Raw genomic sequence first — 24728 nt, 5'->3', positions numbered from 1 at the left:
CGTCAATTTACGAGAGCAGTTTCACAGCCACACCTAGAGCCTTCTGAACTAGGGCCACCAGCTATATCTGGCTGAGAAGAGGTATAACGAGCTCTTCGCACGTATAATAGTAAAGGATGCTTGCGATGTAGAGGTAGAGTCCCTAAGCCAGGAGCTTAAGCAGGAGCTGGAGTAGATTCATCGGATGCAATACCAAATGGCAGTGTGCTATGACCAGATACGCGTTGGTGGCAGCACCGCTTTTGGAAGGGGCTCCTCACCCTCTACACAGGCACCAACATTACCACTTAGACCGCTACCTCAATAGCACTAGGGGGATGACGACGACTAAGATTGTCAGGTCCCGTAGTGATTAGAATTTTGTTTTGCTTATTTTGACATTATTTTATCTCTTTGACTTTTTGTTCTGTACACTTGTTATTTAACATTATAATTGACTGTTTTTATTAAAAAGAATACTTAATTTTCATTAATTAGGATTTTCACTAATTATAGTTGATAGTTTGTTGGTATAATGAGTTCTAACAAGTTCAAAAAAAATAAATAATAAAAAAAATAAAAAATTATGATTACTGTCAGATTTATCGCTGGTAAATTTTAATTTCGTAAATATAAAATAATAGATTACGGTCAGATTTAACGGGAATAAATTTAATGGTAATAAGGCACGAACCCAAAATTCATGGTGCCAAAGTTACCGTCGAAAGTTATCCGACAATAATCACCATCATAATTTTGCCAAATATTTAATAGAATCCATCGTTAATTCAGCCAAAAATTACCGACAAATTTTAAAATTCGACAGTAACCAGATACCGGCAAAAATTTTACTATTTAATTGTGTTTGACGTTAAATTTGATGGTAATAATTTTATTGGTAAATTTTTTATTATTCTACCGTAAATCTAACGATACTCGACTAATTTTTTGTAGTGTTCTCTTTTTGCAGATATGCCTTGTGCCACCGGGATTTGCTCCTCTTCCACCTTGTTCCCCTCTCGTCATTTTTTTTTCCTTTTTTTGAAGAATAAATGGTGTTTTTGTTTATTCTTGTAAAATTATTGTTAATTGATTTTTAGTAAAGTGTGTGATGACGAATTTTTCACATTCACAAGAATATAGTATATATATAATAATAATAATAAAGTTTCAAAAGAAAAAAAATATAAATATAAGAATTATGACATAGAAAACCATTTTTTTTTTGTTAAACCAGAGGCACATATTTCTATCAAAAATAATCTTATCGAACATTTGAGATTTTATAAAAGAAAAAAAATTAGTTCTTCTAGTATAATTTTTTCGTAGCTCTAGAAAAATACTCAAAATAATGAAAAATCCAGCAATCTTGGCTGGTATAAGCCAATGCGCCACTAAAGTATGTTTATTTTTATTTGAAAGTTTAAGCTGACCCATGCTTATCTGCTCGAAAGTCTCATGCAGAATCCTTTTAGTTAGATAAAATTAATTAATTAAGGATAGTCATTTGGCGCTTTCCTACCTAGCTAATTATGGACGTGGCCAATAAGATCCAGGCGCAATTTCCCTTAAGAAGAGAGAATCCAAAGTTATATATGCATTGGATATTTAATTATCGAAAATTTTGAGTCACTAATTTTTAATATTTTTTTAATTATTTAATTAGTATAAATATTAATTTTTTTTAATAAATAAATTTTATTAATTTATATATATAAATTTTAAAAAATATAAATATAAATTATATTAATTTATATGTATAAAATTTTAATAAATATAAATATATATTTTTTATATATAAAATATTTATAAATATAAATATAAATTATTATTAAATAAATATTAAATAAAAAAATAATATTTATTGGTCATATAATTTTTAATTATTTATAGTTGACGGTATTTTATGTTGAAAATACATAACATACATTATTGTAGTCCAAGTAATATACAAGTTCCCTTTCACAAGATAGGAATCTAAGATTTTAATATGTTCGAATTAAAGTACAAACATGTGAATGGCATCCAGTAATAAATTAATTGAATTTGATACACTAAAAATATAAACTATTTTATATAGTTACTTGAAGTCTATCAATTGTTTTGGATAACATTTAAATAATATATATATGTACTTTTCTCTGTAAGTATATAAATGGTTGTTATTTTTATTGACTTAATGATATGTGTAATTAAAAGCATAAGTAAAACATCTTTACACTAATAATGGTGCGTGCATTGAAATTAAATTTAGAGAGACTGTAGGAGGATAATACAAAAATCAAACAACATAAACAATAACATAAAAAATTAATTAATTTTAAATTAATTATTAAAATAAAATCAGATTCTCAATTAGCTGGTGTAATCAATTTTTGAATTTGAATAATTAGAATTAGGTAACGTAATCTTTTCATAACACACAGTAATACTACATTTCTATTCCATTTCAACCCTCCTACTTCTACGCCACTCACACCGTCGTTAAGCCCAACGGTCCTCTCCTTCCACTGCTCAGCCTGACACACCTCCTCCTCCGCCGTGCCTCCCCTACCATCCCCGCAGTGTGCCGTCGCCGATTTTTGAAGCTGTCTTGCGTTCTCTCCTCATAACATCGACGTTGCAGGAGGCAAGCGACGTGATCGCGCTGCATCTCTATTATTCTGCTGTCGCTGTCTCTGTGCAACCTTGCGCCGCTGTTGCTTCCTCGCGCCGTAGCCGTGGTTGCATTGTCACACCACTCTTCCCTGGTGGCGTTGTTGCCTCGCGATCCGGGGGCGCCGTTGCTGCTGTCTTGCACCCCTCTCCCGTGTTACTGCGTTGTGCCGTGTGTCCTCCCTCGCGTCACCGTCTTTCTTCTGCCACCTTTCTTTTTCTTCTTCTTTCGCTGTGATTTGGATTTTCTTAAGGTGTTTTGGATGTTTCCTTTGCTCTTAGGTGGATGTTTCTTTTTATTATACATAGATGTTTTTTAGTATAGGATTACGAATGTTTTTTACTCTTAATTGGATGTTTCTTTTTATTGACGATGGCAACGTAATAGGAGAGGCGGCGATAAAATAGATGTGGTGAAAATAGGGTTAGGATATGTGAAAGTGAAAATAGATAACAGAAAAGGTTGAATGTTAAAGTCAAGTTGAAAATAAGAATAGATAATCACATTGAGATGTTTTTCTTTATGTTTAATGAATCTGGGATACAATCTGTTGTTTACGTTGTTCACATCTTCTGTCGTTTATCTAACGAAATTTTGTTAAATTTACAATGCATGGTTTATATGTGTATGTTGGTGAATAACAGTCTTAAATTCTTAATGGTGTTAATTCTTTTTCTTTATAATATCAAAGGCAATGCAACTAATGATTAATGGTCTCAAAGTAAAATATTAGTGTGATTCCGCACTTAGAAATGCATATATAATATAATATAATAAAAGAATAAGCATGCCGAGGTAGGTCATATTTTAAGGTTCTAAAACTCAGGTCGTTATAAAACAACTTATAATGTATGCAATTTTAAATTAAAGTAGTTAATAATACAGATTTGATATTAATAAACGAGGAATCACAACAATAAATTGGACATAAATGCATGTTAGCCAAACAATTTCACTTGAAAGCCTGTCAGCCAAGAATTAAGTTATATTTGGTTGGAAGGAAAGAAATAAAGAGGAAGAAAATAGAAAGGAAAGAAAAGAAATTGAGTAGATTTTTATTTTTTTTTAGATGTGTTTGGATGGAAGAAAAATAAGAAGAAAAGAAATGTTATAAAAAGATAATTTTATCCTTATATTATAAAATATATTGAAAAAAGTGAAAGGATAGTATTGGAAGTAAAAAAAGAAAAATTAGTTTTCTCTCCATTTTCTTTCTAATGTTGGAGAGAAAAAAATTAATGGGTCCCACCAATTTTTTTTCATCCATTTTCTTTTCTCTCTAGTTTTTCTCCTCAATCAAACAATGAAAAATAATCATTTTTCTTCCCATTTTCTTTCCTCTCTTTTCTTTCCTTCCATTTTCCCTTCAAACAAACATAGCCTTAGAGTATGACGGATCAACCAATATTAGACCAAAGATGTTGAACTCTAATTTAAATAAAGGAAAAATAAAATTAAAATAACACCTCAACAGTAAACGTGCCACGTCGAATTCCCACTTAACATTGCTAAGGAATATTCACTACAACAAATTCTGGCTGAGGCAACCCTTTAAAAACGTTGCTTATAATAAGGAAAAATGTTGCCTTTGATCAAAGGCAACACTTTCCGACAAAACGCAACGCTTTTTGGGGGGTTGGCTATACGGGCGTTACCTTTGGTCTAAGGCAACGCTTTTGTATATCAAAGGGAACCCTTTTTATAGCAACCTTCAAGAAACGTTGCCTTTTCTACAGAAAAAACAACTCCACGTAAAGGTTGCCTTAGAGGACCCAAACATAACACTTTAACAAAGACTTTATGGCAACCCTTTTTACAAGTTGTATTTTCTAATACATAAAGCAACACTTGTTCAAATTTTTTTAAGTTGCCTTTTCATAGACCTAAAGCAACACTTATCTAAGTTTATTTGCAATTATTTTTTTTTAATACCTAAAGCAACACTTTATTGAATTATTTTTTAAGTTTTGTTTTTTTTTTTATATATCTAAAACAATATATTTTACTTTTGTTATATTTATAGGATATATAGCACACACTAACAATATTTAAATATTTAAATTCAATTTAATCAATGTAGGGAGAATAAGCTAATAATATATATTGCATGTATGTAGAAAGGTGTTCTAAGTGCCAATTAACATACTTACTACTTACCAAGAAAAATAAATAATAAACATAAGTAAACAAAGTACATGTTTTTCTCATTACGAACAAAAATTATTTAACATTTATCATGAGGCAGCAACTTGCTCTCCAAGCGAGTTCAACAACTCCTTCGAAGACCTCTCCTCGATGACGATTTCTTCTCCGAAAGAAAGTGACAGATCAATTGAAGTCAGCGGTGCAGCCACATAAAAAGGTACATTGTGAAACTTGGCACACAAAAAATTCTATAGGTCCCAATTTTGTTGGCAGTGTCACCTGCAATGACATTTGAAAGAAGATAACGATAAAACTAATGATAGCTTTCTTACTTTAGAAAACAACCAAACAAATGATAGGGTATTTCCGATTTAACTCAATGTACCATTTGATGCAACATTGATTCTAATGATAAAAATTTGAGGAGTTCTACTTCTAGGATTTTCCCTGTCCTTTTTCAAAAGTTATACATCTAAATTCTAATGTCTTTTTCAATTTTTGAGAACAAATCCATGATGCAGAATGTAGAACCAAGATAAAAAAAACCAGCAGCAATGTCAGATACAAACAAAGTTGAAACAACATCAATTTAACACCTTACTCCTTCCAAACAACTTTCTAAAATGCCTCTAAACATAATACATTATAAAAGTTAAAGTTAAAGTTATTTTCAGTCAATAGATGGAGAAGTGGGTCTCATTATTACTTGTTATCATTAAATTAAATTATTATTATTAACTTTTAATTAAAATTTTTATTATATATGTTTATGATTATGTAATACTTTTACAAATAAGCTCAAACTTAAATTAAAGCCGGACAAGACACATAGTTTTATGTCTAAAAAGTTTAACATAGTTTCCTAAGAACTTGAAAACAGTCGCTACTAAAATATAACTTAGCATAGCAGAAAAAGCTCTTATCAAGGATTCAAGAAAAATGGAACTGCAGTTAAGAGATTTAGAAGCATACAGAAAGTAAAGGATGCCATGAACCGAAGGATCACACTTGTTCTGTGGAATCCTCAGGCAAATTAGCTTCAAAAGAAATTATTCCCACAGATTCACAAGCCTCCTCCTTTTTACACACATAAGTTGCAGAGTCTTTCCTATCTCCAACCCAGGAGTCACTCCAATATAATCTTTATCCTTCAGACTTCTGCTATTATCTTAGCTTTGATTTGCTTTGCCACTGACTTCCCATCAATCACCTTAGCAGAAGCCTCTGTAGTAATGGCAGCTGCACATAATAAGACACATCAACAGAAGTGAACCTTTCCTGGCAAAGCAATATTCAGTCAAAATATTCGCCACTCGGACAAGACGTATTAGCATAGTTCAGGGAATAATCATGTTATATTTGTGAGACTTGACAATAGTGGAATGCAATAAGTAACCAAAACATGTTTTCTTCTATGTTTATAATTAAAAGAATAAATGAAACTTGATAATCATATCTCTCCTCTGCACCTAAGTGAGCCTAACATATGAAATCATATCTACTTGAAAATTTTCACTCAAATTAGGAAAATGGACATCATAAATAAGCATTTATGTAATACTTTTACAATTAAACCTTGTTTGACAAAGCTATAAACTAAATCTCTTTCAAGGTTCATTCAATTTCGTTTAGAATTAGTCATCTAATTCTCAGATCTTGGTAAGAAAAAAATTGAACTAAAAAAAACTAAAACTCAAATAAAAGTACAGTAAATAAATAAAGTTGAGGAGAAATAAAAAGTAATATAGTAGAGGATTCTAAACTTTTAAATGAAAAAAAATTAGTAAATGAACTAATTTAGTGTGGTACTAATTTGCATCAAACATGAGCTGAGTTGTTAGCTTTTTTTTTCTTCTTAAACGGATATAATTCACAAAAATTAACTGAATTCATAAGGATGACAGAGAATAATAGAGAATAGATTTTACAATAGATCATTCACTTTAATTTTTCATTGTTTTGATTGACTATGTTCCTAGAACAGAACTAGTTACTAATGATATTAGAAACTTGATCTTGGTCTTCCCATATATATCATTAAAACTTTCAAACATGGCAGGATTCAAGACCACCATTAAAAGAAACGTTTATTTGAAATAAGGCAAAAATAAGATCAATCCAACAGGTAAAAAAAAGTCGAAGAGTCTTCACTATTTTTTTCTTAAAGTAGTAAAAGTGAAATCACAAATATGAAAAATGAAAACTTATTTAAACTGCCTTTACTTTGGCAATAAAAATGGGGTGGAACTATTTCCAAGTTAGATAACATCCAAATGGTATGGATTTTACAAAGAACATTAAACACAGTTTTTTTCTTTTTTTCTTTCTTTAGACATAGTTCATTGGTTGGTGGTCATTATATTCTTAACCAAGTCAAGAATACAGCAGTAATAAAAAAAGAGAGAAGATTTTTTACCCTCTAATCCATCCCTGCTTACCCTATTGCTCCCACCAAGGTTGTTGCAAGGGCTGCCACCAACAATGAGATCGAAACCCCCAAATGTGTTCATCAGCTTCTCGATCCAATAATTTAATCCTAAATATTCTGTGAGTTCAATAATCTCTATATCATTCTATATTATTATTTTTATTTGCTCTTATATAAATATAACAAACTTTTATACACAACAATAATAATCTATAGAACAGCAAAATCAGATACCAACAAATCAGAGAATAGCAAAATAATTTACTAACTAAAAATTAAAATTTAACTAAACTGTAATGAATTAATTCAGAGAACATCAAAATCAGTTTTCTCAAATACCTGAAAATGGAGGAACAGAGGAAGAACGAAAAGGAGAAGAGAAGGGAGAAGGGTTTCTCGAGATTGAGCACCACGTCCGTCGTGGAGAGCACCGCGCCGTCGCTGTACATGGAGGAGTGCACCGCGATTGAGCACCGCTGTCGCCGTTAGGGCTTCTGGAGAAATGGTCCGTGAGTTGTTACAGTGGCTATGTTAGGGCTTCTGAAGAACAGCGCGCCGTCGTTCGTCGAGGATAACACCGCGCCGTCGCCGTACGTGGAGGAGTGCACCGGCGATTGAACGTTGCTGACCTGCTGTCACCACCATTAGGAAGGGGAGAAAGGGTACGATGGTGTTGTTGCAGGGGAGAAAGGCTTCACTTTGTGTGTGTGGGAAATGGAACTGAAGCAATTCAATTTTCAAAGTTTTGTTTTGTTTAAGTTTTTTTTTATTGAAAAAATAATGGGTGGAAATATAATTAAAAGTTTTCTTTTAAAATTTTTAATCATAAATAATTTTAGGCAACATTTTATAAATGTTATTTGTTTAATTTTTTTGACAACTCTTATAAAGTGTTGTATTTTTATTTATAAATGTTGTTTTAAAGTTTTTATTTTGTAACATTTTATAAATGTTGTTTTAGATATCAAAGACAACTCTTTTTATGGGTGGCTAAAAATTTTGTTATCTTTGCCTTAATCAAAGGTAACTCGTAAAAAATGTTGTCTTTGTCTATCTAAGGTAACTTTTGTTAAGTGTTGCTTCGAATAAGGGTTACCTTAGGCCAAAAATGTTGTAGTGATTTGACGTCTGGACAATTTTGGCACACAAATCAGTTTTTGTAGGTAAAAAATTTGTTTCGATCTTACTTGAGTAATTTTGTTAGTGTTTCTAACTATGGGTAAAATTGGTTTTTTGTTTCTTTTGTCAAATAATTCTCTTTGTGTTTATAAAAACCTGCATAACAGTGTCCACCTAAAATTTTTCTTATTGATATGATAATTGTGGCTTGTTATAAATCATGATGGCTTTTGTGTTTATTATCATTTTATACTTTTGTACACCATTTTAATAATAAGTTAACAACTATGCACTGCAATTTTAGAGATGTTTTACAAAGAAGATACTGACATGTTTTTATAAGGTAATTTGAACAAAACTTATGAATTCAACAAGACTAGAAGGCAATGAATATTAATAAGATCTCAATGCAACTTCAATATAAGTTAAAGCTAAGAGAATGTTAAAATAATAGTACTTTCATAATGATGTTTATGACACTTGGCTTTTTATACAAGCCAAGTGGCTAACGATATCTTCGATTAACAGTGAGTTTTAGTGTAACACTCTCATTATCAGAAATCACGCTTCCTGCTGCGCTACTCTGATAGCAAGAAGTATTACAACTACTTTACATACTAAATATTAAAATAGGAGCCTGTGACTCGACACTGTATCGCTGATTTCTTTGAAAACCAGAAATAAATACTTTATCTTAAAAAAAATATAAGCAGGCATAGATTCATATACAAGACTCCTTACATAATATCTCTTAATATAATATACATATAAAATATACAACTCCTATCCCTCTTACAAACTTGTGATAACAAAGACGAGGGAAGAAAATAATCTAATTAACACAACAACATATAAACCAAACACAGTATAACTCTTCTTAATGCTTCTTCATCCGGTTCCTGAAAAGGTAAAGCTGTAGGGGGTGAGAACCTAACCACACGGTCTCACCACGGAGTTTCAAAGTTGTCGTAAGAAGATATTTAATAAGAAAACTCTTTTCAAACTCAGTGATTATCGTTGCCTTATGAATCTTTTAAAAACCAATAGGTAATCGTTCAAAAACCTTTTCAAAGAAACAATATTTAATCTGTCAAAAATCCGAAACCTTTCCTTTCTTATAATAAAATCTCAATCAGAAACCAACCACGCAATCAAACAACACAATCATTAATTCAGCACCAAAGTTCATTCTCAAATGTAGCACTCCAGGACAAACACAGACAAGACAGACAAGGAAAGCACAGGTTTAGGTAGCAGTTACAGCAAATAGTTCAAGTAGTAGTTAAGAACAGTTTAGCATTTAGGCAAACCCAAACAAGTTTAAACCCAAACAAAGCATACAAATGCATATGATGCATGCCTGTCCTATGGCTGATGAGGCTCAACTGTCAGTTATCCAGCCAACTCGACAAGTCTGAATTGACCTTAGACTGTCCCCCGACGTGCATCCCCAAGAGTCTATGCATAGCTTTTTCTCAAATAATCAATATTGTTCGATGGGGGTAACATTCCCGGGAATTTATATAGTGCCCGGTCACACTTACGTCGTAGGGTCAACAGAGTATCGAGTTTTCAACCTGATACACGTGGTGGCAAGCCACGACACTTAATCCAGGGAACCTCGTATCTCAGATATTTAAAATTCATAAGCCATATGAATAATTCAAAGATCATATCTCAACATTCTCAATATCATAATCATTCATCAATCCAAATCTCATTTCCAAATTGATTCAAAAACCATATTTCAAAGAAAATCCTCATCAATCCTCATCATCCTTCTTTCCATTCCGTTCATTAACAATCCCAATTCAAAACATAATTCTTTCTTTGATAAATAAATCAATCTTAAAACATATAATGTTTAAAAACAAATCTTTTTAATTAATTACTTCAAATAAAACTTCCAATTTTATAAAATTTCGGCAGCATCTCCTCTAAAACTTGGACACTGCCACCCTTTTTGGGTCCCAACCAAACCAAACCAAATGCTTGTTAATCAGTCAAATCACTTCCAATAACCATTATCACAACAACACTCAATCCAAGGAAATTGCAAAATCTAGAATTCAATCAACCAATCCTATAAATCGCAATTTAAACCGACTTCAACCAACAGCATCAATCAATAGTTAAGAATTCTCGATCTTTTCAAACAGTTTCAAACCAAACCATTCCTCAAACACTTTTCGAATCATTTCCAAAATAGCAAATCATTCTCAATAAATAACCCGTTTTCAAATATCAAGTCCTTACCAAATTTTATTTTAAAATCAAATTCCGATATCAAATCGGGTTTAATATCAAATTAAATTTTAATATTAAATCTTTTCTAAAATCAAACCGTTTCCAAAATTAACCTAAAAGGCAATAATAAATCTTCTCTGATAATTCAAGGAAAACCACTTTAACAACATCAATAAACTAATCCAAATATCCAACTTTCTCAATTGATCAGTTTATCAATCAAACTAATAATCTCATTCATCCAAAGCAACTCAATTCAATTCATAGGACTTACGAAATCACAAAAATATATCTTACGCATTAATATCGATTTATAATAACTCTGGAAGGTAAAACAAGTTTAAGAAAAGCGCCCCTACCTCAGTTAGTCGAACCCATCGAATTTAAACGCAATGATCCCATCTTTGTTAATTTCAGCAGCGACAGCAACTCTAATAGCTCGTTAGTACCATTAATACTATCACCTATCATAATTCCATCAGCAAACAGGGAAGGCAGAGCAGCAGTGTTAAACAGAAATATAGGTTTTCTTTACTCAGAACAGGAAAAGACTAAGAAACAAAATGGAAGCAGAATAAGGATTAAAGCTTACAAGTTCAAGAATAGGAAAATCAAAACTAGAAGAAGAAGGTTGGTGCTATCTTCAACTTTGATGGCGGTGCATGATTCACCGGCGACCGTGGCAGCAACGGCAACGTAACTTACTATAAGCACTTTATTCAATACAAATAGTTTCAGCAACATGCTTTAAGATAAAAACAAATTGGTAGAACAAGGAAGAATCAGAAACAAGGTAGGGCTTACCAAAATAGTAGCGGTTTAATGGTTCAAAACGAAGCCAGAGCAACAGCAACAGCAACTCCAGCAACTACAATGAAGTTCTTGTCAGATTTTAGAAACCAGAAGCAGAACTGGCTAGCCTCTCTCTCTCACCAGCAACGGCGGCTCCGACCAAACCAGCAACGGTGGCTCCGACCACACCGGCAGCGATGGCGGCGGCGGCGCACGAAATTCCTCCAACGGTGGCAACGCGGGGCTTGACGACAACAAACCCTAGTAGCAGCGGTGGTAAGAGTGGCTTCGACAGCAGCACCCAGGTGCGGTGGTGACCCAGCAGAGGCTCTCTACTCCACTAACGCTCGTGCGTCTCTTCCTTCTTCCCTGAACGGTGTCGACGAACAGAGGTGGCGGCTCCTTGGACGACAGTGGTGGCGCGACCAGGGACGAACGCGCGGCTTTGGCGGCGATGGTGGTTGCGACCCCAACGGCGAGATGGCGTGGCAAAACCGGAATCAACGCGCGACGATGGCTTCTCTTCTACTCCTGCATCGCGAGCTCTATCTCTCCCCTTGTCAACGACGGCGGCGCATGAACAGCGGCCGTGGCGTGGCGACTGGACGACGGCAGTAGCATGTCCCCTCTCTGTATCCTCCCTCTGCTCTCTGTGCTCTCCCTCTCCTCCTCCCCACTCGGTTCTTCCCACTTCTCTCTTCCCTTTCTTCATTTCTTCTGTATGTGGGTGTATAGGGCTTGGAGCGGTGGATGGTGAGTGGTTGTGAGGTTAGGATTTAATTTAGGGTAAAATTAGCGTTTTATGTGTATGAAATTGGGGATTTTGGGTTAATCTAGAATCTAATTAAATCTCTAAAATTACTCTAAAATATTATTTATTATACTAAAATATTAATTGATTTGAAATCAAATACTCTAATTGAAATTATAAGGTAATATAATTAATTTTCTTTATTTATAAAATTATTTGTATTAAATTCTGAAATCTTAATTATTTAAACTAAATCATATAAAATTTTTATTATTTTTCATTTGCTAAACTTTATAATTTAAATATAGAAAATAATTCGATAATTATAAAATCAGATAAAATCTTAAATTACTTTAAACTCAATTAATCAAAATTTGTTTTAATTATCTTTAATAAAATAATTTCAGAGATTAAAATACTTAATGATAAATAAATCTAAATTAGTTCTTAATAAAATTTTCTAAAATTTCTAGGTCTTACATTTAGCATTAGCCTCATGTGAACTAGGCTCACAATGAGCCTTTATTTTTTGTTGTGCTGGCACTTTGTTAGGATGACACGTATTTAAAGTTAAAAAATTCTTGGAGAGTGTGATTTCGTTTTTCAGAACGTAATGGGTGAATAGGTTTTGTTGTATTTGTAATGTGACCCAATGGTGGAGGTAATGTATAAAAAACTGTTTTTGTGTTGGGAGTTATTGAGATTTTCAAATAGAATTATGTTTTTTACATATGTGTGATGTATTTGGGTCTGGGCCTGTTTTTACGAAGGCCTTTGGATTAATCAAAGGATAAAAATGAAAACCTTTGAAATATATATTTTTTTTTGTTGCAATGTGTGATGTGTTTAGGGTTGGGCTTATTATGTAAAATTTTTTCTTAGCCTATATTTCTTAAGCAGCTATATGAAAAAATGAAGTCCTCTGGAAGTTGGCAATTTGGGCTAGCGTTTTCTAAAAATTAACTACTATTAAGTATTAATGGGAGAAATTGATGGTTACAAAATCCCCAAGTTGGAATTGAAATTTGAAACACTACTTGAAAGACACAGTTGGGGAGAAGGAGAGTAACATTGAAGAATAAGAACAAATGGATTTAGGGTTGAAGCGGTTCTTTTTCTTTGTTGTGACAAAGGGACACTGTCCTGGTGTTTCTACTAGTTGGGAAGAGGCTAACGAATAGGTAACTAACTTCACTTTTCCAGAGTACCAATGTTTTAATAGCTATGAACATGTCTGTATGTGCTTCAAGGCAAGAATGTGTTTGATGTCATGGGAGAAAGCTTCGTGTGGTGAATTCGTTGGCGCAATTGGATAAGGAGCCTCCGGATATAACAACAATCTGTCGAACGAAAGCTCACAGCGTGGTGCAGTTGTGTCGTGTAAGTATTTAAAACTTCAGTTGGTGAATTTTTCAGAACATCTGTTGTCGCATTTGTTATAGCATTTTGTTGATCTGTTTTGTTCTAGATGATGGCCGAAATTTAGTGTTTGGTATAATGTAATCCCAAGAATACCCGTTATTCCAGAAGAGGAGCTGAATTTGGAGTTTGCTGTTGTGGCCAACATGGAGAATTGGTTGGTGAAGGTGTGCCATGATGCTCAAATTCCTGGTCCATGCTTTTTCAAGCAAGAACGGTTTACAAGAGAGAAAGGCCCATTTTACGGGTTCACTGTGGTGGTTCCGGGCGATCCATTTGAAGTTGAGCTTTCAGCCAGGGGTCGATTCTCCTTGGTTGAGAAAACTACAAGAGAGGATGCAGCATTTGAGATGTTAGGTCGTGTGTTGGATTTAACCGGAAAGGAGATTCGGGACTATAGCTATTCGAAGCTGAAGCTTGTAAAGGACAGTAACAATGCTCTCCGTGCGAAATTAAGTCAATTAGAAGAGGCATACAAGAAGCTGAGGGGTCGTTACGATGCACTAAAACACAGAAACGTTGAAGGCAATGCAATATGAAGAGGTGCTTGTAATTTTTTTTGGTTGTGCAACAAAATTGTAGATTCCATTGTTGTTTGTGTGTTGAATGTGTGCTGTGTTTTGGATGTTCTCCTTTATTGTTATTTTACCTCTTTTTAGGTTGTATGCGTTGCTATGTATTGTTTAATTTAATTAGGGGTATGTTGTTCTTGCTAATTAAGGTGCTAATGCTCCACTAGTTTGTTGGCTGAGTAAGTTAGGTGTGGTGCTGAGGAATCTTCTCATGTGGAACCTTGTTGATTTGGTGTGTTGTTGTAATGTGTGGTTATGGATATGTTGCATTTCTGTTATCTGAACTCAATTTTGTAAAAGGTTCTCTAAATGTATTACTTGGAAGAATAGGTTTTAATGGTTATTTGATAATTGTATTAAGTAGTTGATTTTCAGGGTAGTTGAGTTAATTTCTTCTGAAAATCGGTATCATATGGGAAGATTAATAAACTAAACCGAACTTATGTAATAGGGAGCTTAAATCAGTAAGAATTTGTTGTAGCATCCTTTTTTGCCCAATGCGAAAAAAGCTAAAATCTTAAGAAATAATTGTTGTCGTTTGTGAACAGTGCTTTATCGTACGTCAGATGGCACAAAGAGTACAATGCAAGTTTTTTAATTTATTATGATTCTATTGCACATAATGGGATATTTATGGTTTTTGTCTTTAGCTTGTGGTGATAGATTTTTTTAGATCTGCAAGGAAGATGTGCAGAAAGGAATGCCTTTGTAAATTAAAAATTTGTTTAATATATATTCAACTGCTTGTGGCTTTTTATATAAACATTGCATTCAAAACTATTTGAAATGTAGTGGCACGTAAGATACAGATTCCTTACACATGGTGATTAGTTAGATTGCTGCTTCTTATTATAATTAGTTTACTGTAATAGAAGAATATAACAAGGTATAAATTAGTTTCGTAATAAAGCATACCATAGGACAATAACACTAATGATGATTATAACAAACGAACGAAGGGAAAACCGACGCAGCAAGGGGGCCCTTCATTGAGAGCTCCCTGTTCATGAAGATTGAGTAAGTGCTCATTATAGAAGTCATCATCGGTTGTATAAGAGTCTTGTGTAATAAGGTGGGGTTGTGGCGATGGCGTGACCTGGTGTTGATACAACGTTGTCGCATAATCGGTTCGATGAAGAGGGCCCTGATGTGCTTCTTGTTGAATGGAAGTTCTCTGGTGTTGTGATTGTTGATTTTCCAGGAAGTCCTCCCATGCAATCCTAGCTTGGTTATAGTCCTCGTAAGACTTGTGCAGATTACCACTGAAACCGTTCACCTAAGCAAAACACTCTGGTCAATTGTTGTAGATCCCAGGTTTTTTTCCATGGAAAACAACATATAATTTCTTTTTGGGCATGACCATTGTTTTGAATGAAAAATAAGAAGGGATGTTATAGAATAATGGTGTTATAGCGTTTGAGTCATGCCTTTTTAAAGGAAGTAGCTCGGCATCTGTTTGTTGGCATAATGAATTCATGAATTGAATTTCAGATATGTGTTCCAACGGTTCCCTTATGTCCTAATAAATGAGAATTAAGTAAATTAAAATTTTGGCCATTTCAGTCGTTGTGGAATTTTTTTTGTTTTCTTAATGTATACCAGTCCATGTATTCGGCCAACAATAACATTATTCCATAATATTCCTGTCTTCATATATTGTTATTACTAGTTGTCTCATTTATAGTGTAATTATCCTTATTTATTTTTGAATTCTTGGAATAAAATATATTTTTCAATTGAGATTGTAGAAAAAGTTATGTTATATGTATATAAGAATTTCGATAATGTTTGAAATAATATTAATAAGACTCATAAATATAAATACTTCTTCTGTTAGATCTTTAGTTGTATTCATAATTTATACTTTTACTATTAATATAAATATTGTTATACCATGAATTCATGTTAAGTTAAATGCATGCGATTATAAATTTACTATGAATTACTATGAAATATATTATTACACAATGGGACACTTGGCCGTTGGTGTGAAGCCTAGTTTGACATGCAAAATAAAATAATGGTAGTGTCCACTGGTCTAATATAGTGCAACATTATACTATGGGTATTATCCAATAGTCTCATATGTTGGGAGAGTGGTATCACTATATATTCCACACTTAGTTTGAAGGTTTATGTGCCCAATACTAATTATTTTTTTCTCTATCATCTATATTCAAGTGGTCTACTAGGTACGAAGACATGTTTCCATCCAAACCATGCACAGTCGCTTCCCAGCAGCGAAATCTCAGGTGGATGAATGCTATTTTGAAATGCATTTTATGTGCATGGTCGTTTTTTCCATCCATGGTAATAATCTTATATACTATATTAACACTTTTGTAGGGAAGAAGTTGCCGCTGTTGCCTTTGTTTTGCATGGACATGCTGAAAATGTGCAAGCTATTGCTGATGATGTTTTTGAATCGACAAACCACAGAGATGCCACCATCTTACGCGGCTCCTCCATTCCAAGCAAAGCTCCAACCCTTCCCCTAGAAATCCTGACTGTTGCAGTTGACTCGGAGGAGAACAACCCGCCGCAGCCGCTGACAGCCCTGGTGCTAAAAGGAAGGATGCTCTTCCACTCACCAGATGGGCGATGCACTGGATCAGCGCCGACAAAGCGTTTAAGAGCTGCTACTGCTTGCAGCACAATGCGGGTAAAATTTCTTATTCTAGAACATTTATATGCAGCAGTGATTTACATTGAAGTAGTTAAATCAAACAAAACATAATGTGCATGTCTTGTTGTTTCTAATCAGAAGGTTGCTAAGACTAGGTCAAAGTTTAAAGCCACTCATGAATGGATTTCAATCGTGAGGATACCTTGTTATTCAACTATTTATTCTCGGATGGACATTCAAATGAGTATGTGATGATGATTATTTGCTTCATTTGTTATGTGTGACTCCCTTTAACGTTTGCTTCAATTTAGGGAAACCCTTGTCAGAATGCCCAATATCGACTCACAAGGCGACATATTCAAACGTTGATACCTGGACGACCTATAGATGGGAGGGTTGTTGAAATCGTAGCAATGCGAAACACATGTTCAATTCAGCATGTTAGACATCCGTTCTTTTGGTGCCTCCCACCTGCTTTTGCCGTATGTGGAGCATAATTGACCTGTATCATTAATGAATGATTTGTGATATGAGTCTCTGATAATGACCTTGGATTCCATTTTAGGAAGACGTCGCCAAGGGATAAAAGTTTTTACATTCCTCGTTCGAACTCATGATAGCTTGTACGCTCATGACTAGCATAAGGTAGTGTGGGCTGAAATATGCTCCAAGAGCCACTTTGTTTGTTGTAATCGGCTGAAATATGTTTCTAGAGCCACTTTGTCTGTTGTAACTTGTAAGCATTTAATGCATTTTGTCTCGCTAGTTAGAGTTTCAAAACATGTTCCCTTGTATTTGTTATTTTCAATGTGAGTAACTTTATCCTTAGAAATGAGTTAGTTGGTGAAGTTGACTCTGGAGGGAATATCATTTCTTTAAAATATATCTACATAGAGTTTGGTGATGACATCAATAAGACAAAATATAGATGTGAAAGACACTTGGGCCATTGTCCACCCACCTTTTCATTCTTATAAAATTTATACTCAAGTGTGACTTTAATAAATATATTTTCATAGGAGTTATATATATGTTTTAAAAAATACAAAGTCTGATTGTATTGTAGAATATAATTTTATGAGAGGGATAGATATTTTTTAAATAATTAAAAAGTTGTACTTGGACAAAAGTTTTTTCTATAAATTTGTAAAAATTATAATTTTATGAGACTCTTGATGGACATGTTTCTAATCTAAAGTATTTTTAATAACAGGAAGAAAATGAATGTTTAATCTGTCAATTAAATGTTAAATGAATTGAATTATTTTTTCCATGTGAATTATTTTTTTATGTTCATTCAGTCAAAAAAATCGCATCTAAAAGGCGAGTCTGTGCAATCAGGGATAACACTATTATTAATTAATTAGTAGCGACAAAATGAATCCTAAGTCATATTATTCATTGGCAGTAGATAAAGTGCTGAAACAAAGGCAGGGTGTCAAAATGTGATAGCCAGATTTTTGAAGATTGTGCTCTTCTATTGATGTTACATATCACCTGTATACAAAGGTTGACTATGGCTAATAACATACTATGAGCAAAACCTTGTCTTCATCTTTATCCACTTCTCGCAGCTTCCGTTGATGTTAATGGCAATGCTTTGGTATTGTCTCATGGCCAGGCAGGTGTGACATGCTTCAGTCCACTTCCCGTCATAGTCGATGTCAAGGAAGAGTAACCACTTGCCGTCACAGTCGATGTCGTCCTTCTTGGGTGGAGGAGGTGTTGATGTCGCAAGTGGAGTCCCTTTCAATCCTCGACCCTCTGTCATTGGCCAGCTGCCCACAAACGCTGGAAATGCAATAGGCTGTGCACAATCGAACTTGCCCCGAATGGCATCTATGTTACGACCATTTATGCAGCCATCATCGCCCCCTTCTCTAATTATTCATAGTGTGCCAACCACTAGAGGCCTTGTGATGAACGGAGGTCTATTTGGGAGCGCCTCTACTACATCAGTAAAGCTATTCAGGAGCCTCATGAACATGGGTCGTGGCCGATGTATCGGGCAGACCTTTCCTGAAAACTTGGTGAGGCTGAGCGAGAACAAGCTTAATCAAGTGCAATCACTGGTGGTGGCATACGTCTTCAAATACGATGGTGACCAAGAGTAAGTTATTTTGACGAATTGACGAGTAAGATTCAGTGAAACTTCAGTTAAATCCATGACCCATTTTCTTCGCAGGGAGGAGCTTGTTAGGTTTTGGGATTGCATTCTCAGGAGGAACCATTTTGGGACTTTGCATTTGGGTCAAATTTCAGATGATGATTTTTTCCATGCATTTGCAATGAGAATGACCCTTTCTAATGATGGCCTTGATGGTAGACATTTCTGGAGCTTGCCACCATCTTTCGCGGTAAAGAAACCTTCCCTATATTTGGCTGGTGTTGAAACATATCTTTTCTACTAATGACCTGTAACATTTATAGAGGGATGTGCGTGAAGGTAAATTGGTAACGGAACTGATTAACAACTACAAAGAAATTTTGATGAAGCCATCCATGACCCTGCATTATGTGAGTATGCTTCTTCCTCCCTCCCTTGTTAGGTATTGACAACTTTACTAATTCATTTCAAACTGCCTATTTTGATTTAGGGCTACTTCCCGATTAAAGAACATTCAGGCCACTGGTATCTTGCGATGATCAGATTTAGAGAGGGAGTGATATATCTTTTGGACTCATGCACCGGTGAGGAAGAGATATATCTTTTCGTCCGCAATTTGGCAAAATGGCTTTCCCCTAAATTGTCTCGTTGGCTCGGCACAATCTGATTGGTATTGTTTATTATCCTCGAATCCCATTTTTGTGTAGGGAGATACGGTGTCTCGCATGATTGGAAACCCATCATACCCAATTGAGTTTTCTAGGATAACCGGCGACCTTATGAACTTCAGAATCTCACCAGTGGAGAGAGTTCCTTCTTGCCAACAACGGTAATAGAGCAGTAACTAAACTTGCTGAATAATATCTAGCTTTTGTCTAAAACATCAGGTCAGGAGTAATGTTTTTGGAAAAAAATTATAGTCTTTCTGTTTTATTTTTCGAACATGCCTTGTGGACTTTTTGGCAAGGCAACTTGAGTAATTAACAAGTTCACCGTGACAGTGACACATCAACTGTTTTAGTTCTAAACTGGATGGCTATAGGTAATACGTTTCAACACAATCTTCATCACAAAGTAGGTCAATAACCATTACGAACATTAATCTTTGTTTACGAAGGGGAACCCCATCTTATGCTTCAGTATTCTCCAAAAATATTTTGAGTTTATGTTGCAGATGGATGAATACATGGTCAGAGTGCACACGACACTTGCATTACTGATGGCTCCATTCAATGAGGCGAGGCATTGGATGCCGAAATTGAAGTAGATCTGGCAGATTGCGGAGCAACAAATGGCATTTTTCAAACTTGTTGTATTAGGAGTATGCATTTCCTATGTTTCAATCGGGCCACCTTTTGGACTAGTAACATGTGGCCAAGGACTACTTATTATTACTATGTTTTGTTTTGATAACATTACTTATTTAGCTTTTCTTTACGACCTTATTGTGGCTTGATACCAGTAATTATGTGTTCAAACTTATTATTACTAATTAGAATTAGGGTTAAGTACTGAAATCGTCCCTAAGGTTTCGGGTGAAAATCAAAATCGTCCCCGATCTTTTTTGTTATTAAAATCATCCCCAACGTTACAAAACGTTATAAAATCGTCCTTTTTTTATCTCGATTTTATTTTTTTACCAAATTACCCTTAACTGTTAATAAAAATAAAAAATATATTAAAAATAAAAACAAAAACAAAAACAAAAACCTCCTCCCTCTACCCCCACCCCCACCCCCACCCCCACCCCCAATGTCTCTTCCCAGTGAGAAAATCCAGCTTCTTCCTCTTCTTCTTCAACTTCAACACCGCCACCCTCCTCCGCCCTCCCCTCGCACTCTCTCTTCTCTACTCCTCTGCCACCGGCTACTCCACTCTTGACCATCCGAAAACAGATAGAGCTCCCTCAAGACCTTTCGACCATGCTACAAGATCGAGCCAACCGAAGGGTGAGACTGCCTCCAAGCACACTAGGCTCTCTCAACAATAGCTTCGCACTCATAAGGCTTCCTGCATCCAGGGCAGCGAGCATCTTCTTCAAGAATCCTCTTATGGCAAAAGAGGCAAAGCCGAAAGCCACACAAGCAAGGCAAGAAACTCGTGTCTGTCAAATCGAGATCCTCACAGCATATAGGACATGATGATGGCATAGCAGAGCGACTCCAAAGGACACCACCACCGCAACGTCGGTCGGAGATTGGCAAGCTGTGCTGCTTGGACAAATTGGACAAACTCTGGGGTCGAAATGCATCATCAGCCCTCCAAGCTCGGCAATTACCAGTCCAAGGAACCAAATTAGCACTCTCAGGTTTCAAATTCTGAGACCCTGAATTCGGCCCCCTGTTTGGATCTTCACAGTTCGATGAAGCCATTTGCACAACAGATTCATCACCGTGTGAAGGAGGTGAATCAGAACAAGGGTTCTGGCGCTTGTCATTGGCGGCTAGAGCATCTACCACAGCCTCCGAATCATCCAAGCAACCATCATCGCCTTCTTCTTCCCCTCCTCCTTCCTCTTCTTCATCGTCATTTTCTTCTGTTATGTTTTCAGAGCAACACCCAGCGCTGCTGTAACCACTGCTGCTCCCGCTACTTCCAGTGTTAATGAGAATGTTAATGAGGAAGGGAGGGTTAATGTGAAGTGATGATCATGGTGGGATGAAGCTTAATTTTTGTTGTTAAAGGGATGGGGATGGGGTTTCATTTTTTTGTTAAGGGGATGGGGATGGCTGGGGATGGGGTGCGGTGGGGTGGGGTTGGGGTTGGGTTTTGTTTTTATTTTTAATATATTTTTTATTTTTTTTTTAATAGTTAAGGGTAATTTGGTAAAAAAATAAATTTGAGATAAAAAAGGATGATTTTATAACGTTTTGTAACGTTTGGGATGATTTTAATAACAGAAAAAGATCGGGGACGATTTTGATTTTCTCCCCAGACCTTAGGGACGATTTCAGTACTTAACCCTTAGAATTACTAGGCCTCCAAATTAGAGTACAAAAGAGTACCTGAAGGCTAAATTATTATAAGCTAGACAAGTAAAAGAGAAGTAAAATGCAATAGTATGACAAGAAAGATAACAATTTTTGTGGTCATGACATGGAGAGAAACCTATAAAAATAATTTTTTACTAAAACTTTCTTTAATGCAACTATTTACAAGGCTTATTGGTTGTTGTTATTAATAATAAAAAATGTACAAGTGTATTAGCCCATACATTATTGAGGGGTATGTGCAGTGGTAAGCCTTTTACTCACGTCACAATAATAATAATTAGAATTAGTAATCCTCCAAATTGGTTAGAAAATAGGAAATTCGGGTCACATTAATAATAATTAGAATTAGTTTTCCTGCCGCAAACATCTCAACATAGCAAGAATACTACAAAGCATTTCACATCATTTACACTCAGATAAAAAACAAACCAAGTGTGCCACAACAAAGCCAATCATGCACCAAATTTAAGTTAAGTAGATCCTCATGTCAAGGTCACAATAATAACAACATAGACCCAAACTACATCAGCAAGGTACCTTCACACATGGTTAACCTATATAATAAAGGAATTCCCTAACAATAAATCAAAATAATTAAACCACAATTATATTTGTTCTACTCATGCCAACTATAATAAGGATCCGTCAATGACACTTGGAACTCCTCTTCATCCGGAGAAAAGTGTTCCTCTTGCCCCACGGGTTGAGAATGGTAATGAGCATACTCCTGCATCAGATAATATGTATTTAACTTAATATCATCATAGAGACAAACTAAAACAAATGAATTTAAAAAAATACTAAAGAACAAACATCATCAACTTCCTCCCCAAAGTTAGGAGTGTAGTAGTTATCTTCATCGACGTCTTCCTCGTGGCTAGGCTGCTGCCGCTGGCCCTGCCGACGATTTGACTGGTAAGAAGTTTGATTATGCCCAACCCGACGACAAACGCTGCACCGTCTCACGCCCCTAACCAAGGTACGATTAACTGAGTCCTTCTTTAGCCTCTTCTTGCGACGCACAACAAGTGGGTCTTGAACTCACCGCTCGAGTGTGCACGATTGGCTAACAACCGCGGGTGACGAAGGCCCGGCTTTGGTATTGTGCTTTAATCGATTGATCTCACTGCGTACCTTCTCAGTCACTGTTACAAATTGATCTTCTCTCACTGAAGTAAGCACACACATCTCCCTACATAGGTCGTTCAACATCCAATTGCGACAACTTACCATAGAGTCCCAACAAAACAGTCCCTTCTCAACATATTGCCTCACCTTCGACCGAGCGTTCTTAGACCACCTTTCCTAAACAAGACTCGTTGGGATTTCCATGAAATCAAGATGTACAAGAAGGGCCACAATGTGATCGCATGGTATTCCAAGGGATTCCATCCTTAAACAAGAACACTTAAATATCGAATCCTCGGGATAGTGCGAAACACGCCAATAGTTGTGTAAATTGTCCGACCGTGAAATGGTGTATATGTCCGATGTCGGAGTCAATGTACAAGACCGGACCTTTAATGTACATGCACAGGATAGCATGGGCTGAAACAAGAGAAATATCTCCCTCGTTAGTAACTTTGCAGCAGACCTTTCCAAATCATGTAACGAACTTTGCAACCCCAAGTGTCCAACCACACTATGCATATCAGATTGTGTTTCCCGAGATCTCATCTCCGATACACAGCGAAAAAATTATTCAACAGAGTCCCTCAAATTATGGCGGGAGTGGACAAACTTACCAAGCATCGAATGCAAACCCTCGCATCTTGATGTCGTCCGAAATCCACCGAAACAGTGGCTACGAATGTGAGCCGTTGTCCACATTTTCCTCCGGTCATAAAGGTCACAGACCCAGTGATTATCTGAAGCTGAAGCTCAGTGACCAATTTCTCCCACCCGGCTTCAAACTTTGAAACCTCATAATAAAAAAGCATTCATTTCTTAAACTCAGAAGTGAATGCTGAATTTGCCAAATTCGATGTTACATTCTGAAGGAGATGCCATGCACAGAGACGATGATAAGCCATAGGAAACACTTTTTCAATCGCCTTTCTCATTGCTCCGTTCCCATCTGTGATAACACACTCAGGAGCTTTCCCCTTCATAGCTTCCAAAAATCTTTTAAGTAGCCACGAATATGTCTCCTCACTCTCATTTGCAACATGGGTAGCAGCGAAAACAATGGTTTGGTTATGGTGATTTACGCTAGAAAACACAACCAGTGGGCACATGTACTTATTCTTTCGATAAGTTGCATCAAATGCTACAACATCTCCGAACACATGGTAATCTAATTGACTACAGTTATCAGACCAAAAAAGGTGCACCAAATGACCCTCTTTGTCTGCTAAGTAACGCACAAACTTTCCAGGATTCTCCTCTGCATATGATTCCAACCATCAAAGACAAGACACTGCATCGCCCCCTATTAGCTTTTTCTGTTCATCAATCTGGTTATACATGTCTCTCTTAAAAAATGGTACATTTTGGAAACCCCCTGCAGTATGCACAAATGATTAATATATCTGTGGTGTTTTAATCCTAACTCTCAGCATCATGTTCATTTGTTCAATTGCGGTAGCATTCATCTTCCTATGACCAGGGAGTATAAATGTAAGTGTTTCGTCGAGCATCTCGTGGTTGTGAACATTATCAAAGTATGAAATAATTCATCTACCACTCTCCAAATGTAGATGAACACACATTTGTGCCAAACAGCCACATCTAGTCTCAGGCTTAGGCTCCCGCTTACGTTCGTATGCCTCCTTATCAGCAGCAAATTCTCTGAACCCCTGCCTAAAGCAAACAAACTACTGTTGTATCGCCTATTTCTTGGCATTTCGCCTTAGCCTGGTCTTCCTTGCGGCAAACCCATTCATTTTTGCATA

General features: G+C 35.6%; 1 protein-coding gene and 2 pseudogenes across 1 annotated transcript; 1 reads left to right on the top strand and 2 right to left on the bottom strand.

The window, feature by feature from the left end:
- The first annotated feature begins 18431 nt into the window (after positions 1 to 18431).
- Positions 18432 to 20108, top strand: LOC110266763 (uncharacterized). Its single transcript, XM_021111769.2, has 7 exons — positions 18432 to 18844; positions 18920 to 19091; positions 19165 to 19251; positions 19332 to 19460; positions 19549 to 19670; positions 19843 to 19915; positions 20016 to 20108. Exons 1-7 carry the CDS (start codon positions 18432 to 18434, stop codon positions 20106 to 20108), a joined length of 1089 nt encoding a protein of 362 aa, XP_020967428.2.
- A 639-nt stretch (positions 20109 to 20747) lies between these two features.
- Positions 20748 to 21483, bottom strand: LOC107615115 (uncharacterized; annotated as a pseudogene).
- A 967-nt stretch (positions 21484 to 22450) lies between these two features.
- On the bottom strand, positions 22451 to 24473 carry LOC148543870 (protein FAR1-RELATED SEQUENCE 5-like; annotated as a pseudogene).
- Between the last annotated feature and the right edge of the window lie 255 nt (positions 24474 to 24728).

Source organism: Arachis ipaensis, chromosome B9, assembly GCF_059453495.1.
Source record: "Arachis ipaensis isolate K30076 ecotype BB chromosome B9, ASM5945349v1, whole genome shotgun sequence".
Lineage (NCBI taxonomy): Eukaryota > Viridiplantae > Streptophyta > Magnoliopsida > Fabales > Fabaceae > Arachis > Arachis ipaensis.
This window is presented reverse-complemented; position numbering and strand designations above follow the sequence as displayed.

Excerpts from the sequence above, each read along its gene's own strand:
- LOC110266763 (XM_021111769.2), top strand. The coding sequence starts at position 18,432 with ATGTCGTCCTTCTTGGGTGGAGGAGGTGTTGATGTCGCAAGTGGAGTC. Across the intron at positions 19,092-19,164 it reads GCTTGCCACCATCTTTCGCG|AGGGATGTGCGTGAAGGTAA; the intron begins GTAAAGAAACCT and ends TAACATTTATAG. Across the intron at positions 19,671-19,842 it reads GTTCCTTCTTGCCAACAACG|TGACACATCAACTGTTTTAG; the intron begins GTAATAGAGCAG and ends TCACCGTGACAG.